This window comes from Mandrillus leucophaeus, unplaced genomic scaffold, assembly GCF_000951045.1.
Source record: "Mandrillus leucophaeus isolate KB7577 unplaced genomic scaffold, Mleu.le_1.0 Scaffold361, whole genome shotgun sequence".
In the NCBI taxonomy this organism is placed as follows: Eukaryota; Metazoa; Chordata; class Mammalia; order Primates; family Cercopithecidae; genus Mandrillus; species Mandrillus leucophaeus.
The window spans coordinates 2,006,637-2,021,072 of record NW_012103821.1 but is presented as its reverse complement, the minus strand read 5'-3'; the positions used below and the strand labels follow the sequence as shown (position 1 = coordinate 2,021,072).

At 41.9% G+C, this 14,436-nt stretch overlaps 1 protein-coding gene across 1 annotated transcript in view; it reads right to left on the bottom strand.

Moving 5' to 3' along the window:
* The window catches only part of SNX16 (sorting nexin 16), a 46,677-nt gene extending 41,437 nt beyond the window's left edge, over positions 1–5,240 (bottom strand). Inside the window, exons 1-2 of the mRNA XM_011989759.1 lie at positions 4,998–5,240; positions 4,410–4,880 (exon numbers count right to left, since the gene is read on the bottom strand). Of these exons, the coding sequence (XP_011845149.1) occupies positions 4,410–4,784 (375 nt within the window). The 5' untranslated portion in view covers positions 4,785–4,880; positions 4,998–5,240. The remainder of the gene's footprint in view (positions 1–4,409; positions 4,881–4,997) is intronic.
* Positions 5,241–14,436: the final 9,196 nt, after the last annotated feature.

Here is a 14,436-nt window from a genome sequence, read left to right as displayed (position 1 = left end):
ATGGGATTTTACTTTCTATTGCACTGTCAGGCTGTACATTTTCTAAACTTTTATGCTCTGCTTCCCTTATAAAACTGAATGCCTTTAGTAGCACCCAAGTCACCTCTTGAATGCTTTGCTGCTTAGAAATTTCTTCCACCAGATACCCTAAATCATCCTTCTCAAGTTCAAAATTCCACAAAACTCTCGGGCAGGGGTAAAATGTCACCAGTTTCTTTGCTAAAACATAACAAGAGTTACCTTTGCTCCATTTCCCAACAAGTTCCTCATCTGTAACTGAGACTACCTCAGCCTGGACTTTATTGTTCATATTACTATCAGCATTTTGGGAAAAGCCATTCAACAAGTCTCTAGGAAGCTCCAAACTTTCCCACATTTTCCTATCTTCTTCTGAGCCCTCCAAACTCTTCCAAGTTCCAAAGTCGCTTCCATATTTTCGGGTATCTTTTTAGCAGCACCCCACTCTACTGGTACCAACTTACTGTATTAGTCCGTTTTCACACTGCTGATAAAGACATACATGAGACTGGGCAATTTACAAAAGAAAGAGGTTTATTGGACTTATAGTTCCACATGGCTAGGAGGCCTCATAATCATGATGGAAGGTGAAAGGCAAGTCTCACATGGTGGCAGACAAGAGAAGACAGCTTGTGCAGGGAGACTCCCATTTTTAAAACCACCAGATCTCATGAGACTTATTCACTATCACAAGAACAGTATGGGAAAGACCTGCCCCAATGATTGCCCCTTGCCCCTCATCTAAGACAAGGTAACTCCTTTCTGCCCAACAGCTTGTAAAATCAAAAGCAAGTTAGCTATACTTCCTAATTACCTCCCACCAGGTCCCTCCCACAACATGTGGGAATTAAAGATGAGATTTAGGTGGGGACACAGTCAAACCATATCAGTGAGCAAGAAACAAAACATTACCAAAGAGGTCTACAGCATGCTTCCTTCCCAATCCTACTCACTACCCATCCTAGTCAATTTTTGTCTTTAAACATCCTTTTTAAAGACTAGACACTTTATATATTATCAGATCAACAATGAGTCCTAATACTTTTTTAGTTACGAGATCAATTCAAAAGACTACATCTAGAAAAAATTATTTTACAAACCTAACATTATCAAGCTTGTATCTCCAGCTCATACCACGCCCTTAAACTCAGCTTATGTGTATACACACACACAATACATATATATGTGTACACGTTAACACATGTAACATCTCCATTTCAATGTCAAACAGACATATCAAATTTAGCATATCTAAAAACAAATCTTGATCATCCCTTCAAAACCTGTCATTTAATTAAATGGCAGCCATATTCTTCCCATTGCTTAGGCCAAAACTTTTGAAGTCATCTTTGACTTCTCTTTCTTCCACACTCCACTTCCAAATCATTAGGAAATATTGCTGGTTCTACATTTAAAATAGATCTAGAAACCGATCACTTCTCAGGACCTCCTCCACCATCCCAGTTCACAATACCATCACGTCTCCCTTGGATTGCTACAAGAACCTACTAACTGCTTCCTGCTTTGACTGTTCTCCATCTTGACCAAACCAGTCTCAATTCAGTAGCCAGAAGGAACTTTCTAAAACATTAAGTCAGATCACATGACTCTTGTTTTAAAAACCTTTTCAAAGATTCCCATCTCATGCAGAGTAAAATCCAAAGACTTTACAGTGCCTCCTTCCCTATGTGATCTGTGTGCCACACTTCCCTGCCTGTCATCTCATTCCCTACACCTCCCACAGCTTACTCTGCTGTCAGCCACAGGGATCTTTGTAGTTGTCCCATCTGTGCTGAAAACACATTCTCATGGCTCATTCCCTGTTAGTACTAACATCTTTTTTTGTGAGGCCACGACTGACAGTGCTATTTAAATCCCAACCCCAGATTTCAGGAAATTCCCTTTCTTTCTTCTCTATCTTATTTCTCTCAATAGTGCTTATCACCATGTGACATATCAGGCGTCTTGTTATTTACTTACTTATCATGCTTTCATTCAAATTGCTGTACCACTACTTCCCAGAACAGTGCCTGAGGCATAATAGGTAATTAAAAAAAAAGTTGAGTTAATAAATGAATATGACTAATTTCATGTCTGTCTGTCATTTACTTCCTCCTCTCCAGTCTCTTGAAATGCTTTATATACCACCACCTTGTATTTGGCCACATACCTGCATCTTCACACATATCATCTGTCTTAGTCTGTTAGGTCTGTTATAACAAAATACCACAAATTCGGTAGCCTGTAAACAACAGAAATTTATTTCTCAAAGTTCTAGAGTCTGAGAAGTCCAAGATCAAGACAGTAACAGATTTGGTATCTGGAGAGGGCCTGCTTTCTGGTTTATAGATGGTGCCTTATAGCTATGTCCTCACATGTGGAAAGGACAAGAAAGCTCTCTGGGGCGTCTTTTTAAGGGTCCTAATCCTATTTATGGGGGCTCTGCTCCCACGACCTACTGGCTTCCAAAAGCTCCATCTCTTAATACTATCACCTTGAAGGTTAGGTTTCAACATATGAATTTTGAAGGAACACACATTCAGACCATAGTATCAACTCAATAAATGCCTATTCCTTAATTTAGGAAATTGGCCATCAGTTTATTATAATTTCTAAAAATTTTCTTAAAAAAAGAGAGAGAGAGTTCCCTGCAGATTTCCTATATCACAGTCTTATGATAATTTTAAAGACCGCCTCTTCATAAATTATGTCAACAATTTTTCCTTGGAGGTCATCCTATCGTGTCATAAATTTGCAGCAGGAAACACTGAAGTAAACATTAAACTTTATTAAAAGAACAAACTCTTACCAAAAAAGTAAACCTCTTGAGTTAATAAGTGAGTTAAGCAAGGTTGCTGGATACATAAACATAAAAGGTCAAAATATATAAAATAGCAGTAAATAGAAAACAAAAATAGATGTCTCTCACAAGAACATCAAACAACATCCATAACCTGAAACAAATCTAACCGAAAGATGTAAGAATCCTGCACCAGAAACAACAAAACATTACTAGAAAAAATTAAAGCCTTAAGTCAATGGATGAGGTTCATAGATTTAAAGACTCAGTATTGTAAAGATGTCAGTTCTCCCCAGATTAATCTATAGATCTAACAAAATCTCAATGCAAAGGGCCAAGAATAGCGAAGGCCATCCTGAAGAAAAAAGCTAGAGTACTTACACTGCTAGATATCAAGACCTATTACAAGATTTTACTAATTAAGACAGTGTGAAATTAGTAAAGGATGGAAAAACAGAACACAGAAGCAGACCCATGCATTTATGGTCACATGATTTATGACACAGACAACACTGAAAATGAAGAGGAGAAAGAGGTATTTTAAATAAGTCTGATTAATTGATCCCATCTGAGGAAAAAAAAAAAAATACTTGACCCTCATCTCACACCATGGACAAAAATCAATTCCAGTGGTTTACAAATGTGAAAGGCCCGACAGTAAAGATTTTAGAAGAAAACAAAGGACAATATCTTTGTAACCTTGGAGCAGGCAAAGATTTCAAAAAGTGATAGCCATTCAAAAAATTAACAAATCAAACCAAATTAAAATTAAGAACTTTTATTTATCAAAGGTATTATCAAGGAATTGAAAAGGCAAAGCAGAGTGAGGAGGATAGTCGTAATACATTATCTGAAAAAAACATATCCAAAATGCATAGAAAACTACAAATCAAAAGGGAGACTTCGCAAAAGAAAAATGAACAAAAATCATGCACAGATATTTCACAAGAGAATATCCAAACAGCCAAAAAAATTTTTTTAATCCAATTTAATTAGTCATTAAGAAAATTCAAAAACCACAACATATTACTCTATACCCATGAGAATAGCTGAAATGATAAAAATGTTAAAATATCACATGTGAGGAAGCTATGGATCAACTGAAACTCTTATATCCTGCTTTTAGGAGTATAATTCAGTACAACGATTCTGAAACACTGTTCATCAATATCTTTTAAAGCTGGGCATGTAATTTGGCAATGCTAAAGAAAAGAGACCAGATGCAAAAAGAGTCTGTAACTCCATTTAGATAAAGTACAAAAATAGGAAAAATTAATCTAGGCTATACAAAAGTATTGGGAGAATGGGTCCTGACTGGCAGAAAACCCAGAGCATTTAAGATTCTAGTAACGTCCTTTTCCTTGATTTATGTGCTATTAATAGTTACATAGGTGTGTCTGGTTTGTGAAAATTTATTAAGGTAAAGCAAAAGTTTACAACAATATGATAGAATTCAGTGGTGTAAAAACCATTAGAATTTCATATTCAAGAAATTATAAGTACAGGTTTACATTAATTTAACACTGGTTTAAACACACAGATTAGCCAATCTTTCACTTTGTACTGGTATACAGCAGAAGTCAATACTTACAGTAAATTTAGCTCTTTCTTCCATCACTTCATAACCCAGTATAGTAGGTGTAGATGGTCTATCTTCCCAAATCACTGTTTCCGGATTTTGCTCTTCAGTTTCTCTTGGTCTAGTAGAATACTCAATGGAAGAAGCTGCACCTGTAAATTTAGTCCTAATGAGGGGACTGCTACAGACAGGTGAAGTATTATCCATTTGATCAGGAACACTTGTCTGTTTAAAATTACCCATATTTGCGTCTTCTAACTGGCCTTTAGAAGAGTTTGAGCTTGTTGAGACACTGCCAAAAGAAGAACTTCTTTGATTTCTGTTGGTCGTGAAACTGGAAGCAGAGTTTCCTATGGGCATAGGAACTGGGACATAAGGAGTTGCCATCTTCTCTTGGCTTTTGCAACAAGCTTGCACACTATTGAGTCCACTTAGAGAACAACTAATATGCAATCCATTATTTTCTTCTTAGGAATTCACTATCTAAAAATGAAAAGGACATATTAAAAGATTAGTCTTTAATCTGCAGCAGGATCCAAAAGAACAATGTTCTTTTCAATTTTATGACACTCTATTATTTTATTTGGAATGAAAACATACCTCAAACCCCTTTTTTTAATCCCAGTTGTCTTTAAGGACTCCTATTTGCAAGGTAGAGAGAGCAAAACTGCTTCACACTCTTTTTCCTTGACCCCATGTTACATGTTATCCCTTTTCCCCACTTTATTCCCTTGTGAAGTATTTCTGTAATGTTCATTTTAACCTGATTTCATCTATATAAAATTGGTAGGAGAAAGATTGGTAAAGACCCTTCTGAAGCTTTATTCCATGCTTATCATCCTGACAGTATTACATTTCAGTACAAGAGAGAAAAAGAGAAGGAGGAAAACTATTCACATTACCTCTGGATTTAATCAGAAAGAGAGGAAATCTATTCACATTATCTTTCAATTTAATTAATGAAACTACAAAAACTTACACAGAGTAGTAACAATGAACCAGATGCTTACATGCTACATAGTATAATTTTATAGAACCCAGGATTAAAAATACACTTAGTCAAGTTACTAAAATAAAACCCAGTAAACATTAAACTTGTACGCATCAAAATTAAATAGTGAAAAGTGTAACCGTTCTTCACAGCTTACAGGTCATCACTAATTCTGCTCTGCGATAAACTGAGGGTATTTAAATCTTTATAACTTACACTCAAGGATCTGTTATCAAAAGGACTAGTATATCTTGTGTCAAAATAGTATAACACAAAGAAGAAATGGTTTGCTATTACGTTGTTAAATAAACTCATAAGAAACTGTAATAACTACAGACCAGCAAAATGACAAGACTACACACAATAACTGCCCAACTTTTCATACGAAACTCTGCTAGTGGGAAAGGTAAGAAATGAGTCGCCTGGACTTGGAAAGATGCTGAAATAAGATTTTTAACTCTGGGCCGGGCGCTGTGGCTCAACGCCTGTAATCCCAGCACTTTGGGAGGCCGAGGCGGGTGGATCACCTGAGGTCAGGAGTTCTTGGCTAGTCTGGACAACATGGTGAAACGCCGGCTCTACTAAAAATACAAAAATTAGCCGGGCGTGGTGGCGCGCACCTGTAACCCCAGCTACTCGGGAGGCTGAGGCAGGAGAATGGCTTGAACCCTGGAGGTGGAGGTTGCGGTGAGCCGAGATCGTGCCATTGCACTCCAGCCTGGGCTACAAGAGCGAAACTCCATCTCAAAAAAAAAAAAAAAATTTTTTTAACTCAAGTGACTCTCGGTAATCTTTCCTCATTATCAAAGATTTATGAAACTTTAGCTGCTGATTCACCGCTCCTCAGTTCCGCCTGACGGCCTCCCCCAAAATAAGTTAAGTCTGAAATCTCAACCTTCTCAAGGTCCGAGGGATCCACCTGGCCTTTGCCACTCTTCTACCTGAGGCCGCCTGGCTGGGGGAGGTCGCATATCAATACAACCACTGACGTCCGAAGATGTGAGCGCTACCCAAGCGTTAAAAACAAAACAAAACAAAACAAAACACGTGCTGTGCTCATTAGGGGCGTCTTCGCCTCTGCCCTGGTGCGGAGTTGCTCCCAGGACGACCAGTTCAGTCTCACTCTGGAAAATCTCAGGTGAGGTGGCCCGACTCTGAGGAACCCCGTGGGCTGGAGGAAAGAGGCAAATACCCGGCACAGTTCGACCCTCGAAAGGTAAGGCCGGGGTCCGCGCCGGCCACGGGTCTTCCACACTGCAGGCGGCGAGACCCGCCGCTCCCCGGGCTCCCAGACTCTCCCGCCTCCGCTGCCCGGTGCGCGCCCAGCGCCTCCCAGACGCACAGTGGGGTCGGCGGTGGCCTGAAGGTGGCTGGGCTTCCTGCGGCGCCTCTCCATTCTCCCGCGGAGCCTCTCGCCGCCCGCCAGACATCGAGGTTGCAGGTGTTACCCGTACGAGAACCCGGGACAGCGACCGCCTGTCCTGAGGTAACGACCCAGTCCTTACCTCAGCCCACTCCGCGATCCCGAACGAGCGCGCTTCCAGGTGACGGTTAAACCGGACTCTCCTTAACCGCAGCTTTTCACCTCCTCCCTCAGCAGCGAGAAGCCTCACGTGACACCCCCGCCCCAAAAGCAGCTGCTCCCCGCCTCAGCCTGTCTCTGCCCGGCTGCCGGGCCCGAGATCCCTGCCGTGTGGAAGGAGGGGCCGAACTTGGGACAGCTCTGCCGGAAGTGGTGTCACGCCAAGGGTGCCCGCCCACCAGAGGCGCGACTGGAGTTGTCCGGCCGGGCCCTCAGATAGCGAAGATAAACGTAATCCTGTGGCAGGAAGTCGACATTCTCTGCACTATCTTTACTTTTCCAACCGAACTTCTGAGAAATGGAGGCTACAATACCTAGTTTGCAAAACAGGAGATTAGAAGACTACAATTCCCAGAAGGAACTACGAGCAACATTGGTCCGCGCTCATACTTTGCATCATGGGACTTGTAGTTATCACCAGCTTGCGCTGGTTCTTACAGGTTATAGATTGTTTTCTAGAATTAGCAGCGCTTTAAGGGATGACAATCGATTAGAAGAGTAGGAAGATAGAACACTGCTTAGTAGCTGCTCCGTTCTACATAATTCAAAAGTCCTCACTGGCAGAGAACCCCTGAAATTCTGTAGTGTCTTTTTACTACCTGGTGAGCAATTTGATCCCGATGATGGAATATTAGCCTTGTTGGACATGCGCTTCTGAAGACCTATGAAGTAGGGAAAGCCGAGCTTTTTGATAGGCAAATTCCAAGATTCAGACCGGTCTACAGGTCATTTCATCATTAGAATCAGATAATGTGGTTGAAAAATCATTCCATGATTTCTGAGGCTTTGGTGTAGTCCCAGTGTTACCCATGGAGGGTCTTGACTACAAGTCGTCCAGGTTCTTGGTGTTCTGAACAAAGAATTGGACAAAACGCACAAAGAAAGCAAGGAAAGAATGAAGCAAGGAAAGCAGAGATTTATTGAAATGACAGTACATACACTCTACAGAGTGGGAGTGGCCTCCAGCAAGTGCCTCAAGAGCCCTGGTTACAGGATTTTCTGGAGTTTAAATATCCTCTAGAGATTTCCCGTTGGTTACTTGGTTCCCACCCTCTGTAAATTAAGGAGTAGCCTGCAACCAATCAGAGGCAAAAGTTACAAAGTTATTCTCCTATGCAAATGAAGACTAGGCCCAGATACCAAGGGCCTAGAAGGTTGGGCAGGGGGTTGCAAAGGGAATTGCCTCTGGTCCTTTTGTTACTTGAGCTTGGAAAGTTGGAGTTTTCCTTTTGATTTACTTTTAGAAAGTCAGCATGAATGGGCCTTAGGTTCCCTGCCTCCAGACCCTATTCTACTGCCCGACTAAGAGTGGGAAAATATGATAGTGGTCATTTTGAAATGAAGGTTGGAAAATAGTCTGGTTTGTGACATGATGATGGTTTTGGTTTGAGAGATTCTGCCCTTTCAGTGTGAATGAAATAAAAATAGAATTCTATAGAAACAATGTTAGGTAGGAGAATAGGGTCTGGAGGCAGGGGACCTAAGGCTGATTCATGCTGACTGGATATCAGAGGCGACTCCATTTTCAACCCCTCCTTTTCCTGCGTGGCAGTCGCTGCATGGCAGTTGCAACCCACCTTTCTTCGGGCGGCAGTTGAAAAATGAAAGTACCTCTGATAGGTCCCCTCCCCCAACCAATCAGACTGGTTGAGGGCCTACTTTTCACTCTGATTGGTCTCCTTCCACAACCAATCTGATTGGGCATGGGCCAATGGGCCATCTCTAGAGGGTATTTAAGCCCCAGAAAATTCTGTAGTTGATGCTCTTGAACAACTTGCTTAAGCCTGTTCTCCCTCTGTGGAATATACTTTCCTTTAAAATAAATCTCTGCTTTCCTTGCCTTGTTTGTGTATTCTGTCCAATTCTTTGTTCAAAACACCAAGAACCTGGACAACTACCCTCAACTGGTAACATATTTTGGCGAGCCAGCCAGGAGGTAAGCCCAAAGTTTGGGATTTGTTTTTTTCTTTTTCCTCTTTCTCTCTCTCTTTTCCTTTCCAAGTTGGGACCCTTGATGGGCAGTGCCTAAGCATGGAGGCAACTGCAGGTTTCTGGCTGGGGCCACTCTCTGGTGAAACTAAAAGGTCTATGTGGAAGCACCTGACTACTACCACCTGGTTCAGATGAGGAACCTGAGTCCTTTTCTTTTTGTCTTTCAGTGGGTGTTTCCTAGTAGCCCCTTGGTAATTGAAGGCGACCGGGGCCACTCTCTGGTGTTAACTGAAGGCCCAGGAGTGAATGGAGATAGCTGCCTCGCCCAGAAGGTGGAAGGACTCTTTTCTGTCTTTTCCAGTTACAATCCCTGATGCCTGTGAGTGATGCAATTGGCAGTGACAGCCTGTCCAGGGAAAATTCACACACGTTTCAGGTGACTTAAGCCTTCTTTCCTTATGTTAAATTCTTCCCTTCCCCTACTCGACTGGCTAAGGATAAGTCACAGGGTTTGGGCATATTTGTGGTCTGTGTAACTCATGGAGGGAATTCATTAAAGGGAATCTATGTGCAATTTAATCTTGTCCAAATTTAGAAGGTTAAAGAATTGTTGTAAGTGGGATAGGAAAAAAAATCCACAGGTTTGTCTGAAAGTTAATTCTAGAAGTAGAGACCTACATCCAGGGGCAAGAGGGAAAGCTCATAGTGGGTCATCAGTGGTGATCGGAATGGGTCCCTGGCACCCATCTAAGGTCAGAGATGTCTGATGGACTAAGAGGGGTCCCTGGCACTAGAGGATTGACTGCTCCCGCTCCCACCAAGGGGCTCAGTTAGGCAAAACTCTAGCAGTGTGAAAGGAGGAATTAGATGAAGACTGAAGGGGCCTAGAGTCTTCCTCACTGCCCCTGTCCGGGAACATCATAATTACTATTGCAGAGCTCTGGGTAACTAGATGTCATGGGCACCTAAATTCAGTATTGTTTTTCTCCCATACAGGGGAGAATTACTCTTTCCTTACTGCTTATGCAGGAAAACTTTCCTCCCAGTCCAAGAGTGTTATGGGAACGGAAGGAAAGACACAAATGAGATTCTTTACTCCTCCTTTGTCAATTTGAGAAACAAATCTTCCAACAGAAATCTTTAGTAGTTCCAAGCTGTCCCATCCATCTGTTGGGAAGAGATATTATCATTAAAATAGGGGTACTAATACAATTTAAGCATCACCCAGTAAAATTGCTAATAGTCAAAAATACAGGCAATATCCCAGACCACATTAATAAACAGGTTAACCTGCTAGCATGGTATGCTGGGAAACCAGGTGTATTAGTCCATTTTCACACTGCTGATAAGGACAAACCTGAGACTGGACAATTTACAAAAGAAATACATTTAATGAACTTGCAGTTCCACATAGCTGGGAAGGCCTCCAATCATGGTGGAAGGCAAGGAGCAGCAAGTCACATCCTACGTGGATGGTAGCAGGCAAAGAGAGAAGTTGTATAGGGAAACTCCCCCTTATAAAACTTTCAGATCTTGTGAGACTTGTTCATGATCATGAAACCAGCACGGGAAAAACCTGCCCCTATGATTCAATTACCTCCCACTGGGTGTCTCCTATAACATGTGGGAATTCAAGATGAGATTTGGGTGGAGACACAGCCAAACCATATCACCAGGGAAAGCTAAAACAGTAGTGCCAGTCAAAATACCCATTTAAAGACCTCAGCTATTTCCCCAATTGAAAACAATGCCCAATTAAGCTGGAAGCAAGAAAAGGCCTGACATTCATAGTTGAGATATTACTTATCCATGGGCTCTAAAAACCCTGCAATTCTCTCTTAAAAACCCACATCCTAACCATTCCAAAGCCCTTGAGGGAATACCTGCTAGTACAGGATTTTGGAATAGTTTGTGAGACTGTTATCCCTGTCCACCCATTGGAGGTAGATCCATATACCCTCCTGGCTCAGGTGCCAGGGGATGCAAAATGTTTCTCCTAGACCTAAAAGATGCTTTCATCTCTATTCCTCTGGGCCCAGAATTCCAATACCTTTTTGCCTTTGAATGGGAAAATCTTAATACCAGAAAAAAACAATGCACTTGGACAGTGTTCCCTCGGGGCTTTCGGCTTAGCCCTGATTTCTTAGCCTGATCTGTGGAGAGGGATCTGAGGGATCTGCAATTGGAGAACAGGAGTATATTCCAGTATGTGGATGAACTTACTGTGTGTAGCCCAACCCAGGAGGCTTCTGACCAAAATACTGTAAAAATCTTGAATTTCCTGACTGACAGAGGATATGAAGTGTCCAAAAAGAAGGCTCAGATTACCTTCCAATAGGTCCAATATTTAGGGTATGTCTTAACACCGGGAACCCGGCAAATATCCCCAGAATGAGTGTAAGCCATATGTGGTTCCCCCACTACCACCAAGCAGCAGCTTTGTTCTTTCTGGGAAATGGCTGGGTTTTGCAGAATACTGGTACCAAATTTTGGGCTTGTAGCAAAGCTCGTATATGAAGCAAAAAGGAGGCCTGAAAATGAGCTAATGGAATCAACCCCAGAAATGAGAAGCCTTCATCAAGCTAAAACAGGCCCTTACCCAGGCTCCCGCTCTTGGCATCCCAGACATAACTAAGCCCTTCTCCTTGTATGTAGCTGAGAAGGGCATAGCTGTGGGAGTGCTAGCCTAGAAATTAGAACCAGAACCCAGACCAACTGCCTGCTTTTCAAGGAAGTTGGATGGAGTAGCCTTGAGATGGCCAAGTTTCCTGCAGGCAATAGCCACTGCTGTGTTTGTGGAGGAAGCCACTAAAATCACCCTGGGTCAACCACTGGACGTTCTAACCCACCATCAGGTAAAGCCAGTCTTAGAGATAAAAGGACACATGTGGATGATGGAGGAAAAGTTAAACATATACCAGGCCATGCTCCTAGATAATCCAGATGTAACCCTTAAAACCTGTAACACCTTGAATCCATCTTCATTGCTACCCACAGGCCCAATAACTGATCATTCCTGTGAGCAGGTCATTGTACACACATATATTAGCTGGCCTGATTTAAAAGATTAGCCTCTCCCAGATTCTGAGGATAACTGGTTCACAGATGGCAGTAGTTTTGTGTCAAATGGGGAGCGCTGAGCTGGATATGCAATAGTAAATCACGACACCATTATTGAAGCAGTCACTGCCCCCTGGCACATCAGCACAAAATACTGAAATCATTGTTCTTACCTGAGCATTAATGTTGGGACAAACGAAAAAGCTTAACATACATACAGATTCTAAATATGAACTCCTTATGTTTCATGCGCATGCTACAATCTGGAAAGAAAGGGGATTACTAAATAGCAAATACTCCCCAATAAAGCATGGGCCTGAAATTCCTCAGCTATTGGAAGCAATACACCTGTCAAAGGCTGTAGCTATAATCCATTGTAGGGGTGTCAAAGGGACTTACTCCCTATAGCACAAGGGAACAGAAGGGCTGATAGAGAAGCCAAAGCCACATCCCTCAGGGTGCAATCCCAACAAATCCTAGCACTGCTTCCTTTCTATGATTCCCCAATGGATCCTGAATACACACTACAGGAAGAACAGTTAATAAAGGAACAAGGGGGACAAAAATAAGAATCCTGGTGGTATATGGAATCAAACTAAATCTCCCTCAAACAGCCCAATGGAGATGCCACCCTGACCGTGGTTAACAGGCTCTTCATTGGGCCTAACTTAGATTCAGTGGTTAAGCAGGTCTGTCAAGCCTGCTCACTGTGTGCACTTAACAGTCCAGGAAACAAAATGCTTCCTCTAATAGAATCAGTCCCGAGGAGAGGAACTTACCCAGGGGAAGACTGTCAATTAGACTTCACCCAAATGCCCACTTGTAGAGGATACAAGTTTTTGTTAGTGCTAATAGATTCCTTTACTGGTTGGGTTGAAACTTACCCTACCAGAATAGAGAAGGCTAATGAGGTTATAAAGTTTCTCTTACAATAAATAGTCCCCTAGTTTGGGTAACCTCAGGGTCTCCAAAGTGATAATGGCCCATCCTTTAACTCCGAAATAACTCAAGGGGTCGCTAAGACCTTCAGGATCAAATACTATTTACATTCAGCGTGGAGGCCTCAATCCTTCGGGAAAGTAGAAAGGGCTAACCAAACTCTTAAAAAAGCATTAGGTAAGCTATGTTAGGAAACATCAGAAATTTCACTGACTATATCCCTCTTAAGGATCTGCAATACCCCTGGAGCAAAAATTAATGTAAACCCATACAAAATGTTATATGGGAGGCCATTCTCAACTAACGATCTAATTACTGATCCAGAAACAGCGGGTTTAGTAAAATACCTAGTTAATGGACAATTTCAGCAGGCTTTAACAAAAGTTTGGAACTCAAAGACTCCCCATACCAGGAGCTAACCAGCATCCCAAAATCAGGCCAAGAGATAAGGTACTCGTTTAAACTTGGAAGGAGGTATCACCTGCTCAACAACTACAGCCCAAATGAAAGGGATCATTTTCAGTGGTACTGGCCATGATTTCCATGGTCAAAGTATTAGGATTAAATAATTGGATACAACTTTCAAGGATCAAGTCTGTGATACCTGAAGCCTTGGACCTGGAACCCAAAGTTTCCATCAGCCACTACACCTGTGAACCAGTGGAAGACCTGAAGTACCTGTTTAGAAGACAGCCAAAAGGTAAGTAAATGCCTACCAACTTTCCTTGGTGTTTTTGTTGCATAGTTACTGTAGGCTGGATAACAGTAGCCATATTTTTATATATTTTTGCAGTTTTTCTTTTTTCAAATATTTGGAATCACTTCCTTTGGAGCAATTAAGCAGAATGTTTGAATTTCTCCCTATAACAAACATTCCTGATAGCATAGGTATCAACCCCCTGAAGTTCCCATTAGATCTTTTAACCAAATACATTTCCTCTCACCTAGAGACCATCGAGCTTCATATGATTATGCAACAAGATTGCCAGGCAGTTCCAAATGAAGATAGCACCCCTGGCGATCAATAAACTACCCTGCCTCCACTAGATAGAGCAGGGAAAAAGTTCCATGATCTCCAATAGGTAGGGACTGCTCCCCAAGTTAACTTGAAGCAGTTACAGAAGAAAGACCATCAGTCCCTCTGCTTCCCATAAAGATTTATAGGAATCATATCTCTCAGGGGGAAAATAGGGTCTGGAGGCAGGGAACCTAAGGCTGATTCATGCTGACTAGGTGTCAGAGGCTACTCCCTTTACGACCTCTCCTTCTGTGTGGCAGTTGAAAAATGAGACCAATATCCCTGATGAACATTGATGTGAAAATCCACAATAAAATACTGGCAAACCAAATCCAGCAGCACATCAAAAAGCTTATCCACCACAATCAAGTCAGCTGCTTCCCTGGGATGCAAGACTCGTTCAACATATGCAAATCAATAAATGTAATCCATCATATAAACAGAACCAACGACAAAAACCACATGATTATCTTAATAGAAAAGGCCTTCGACAAAATTCAGCAGCCCTTCATGCTAA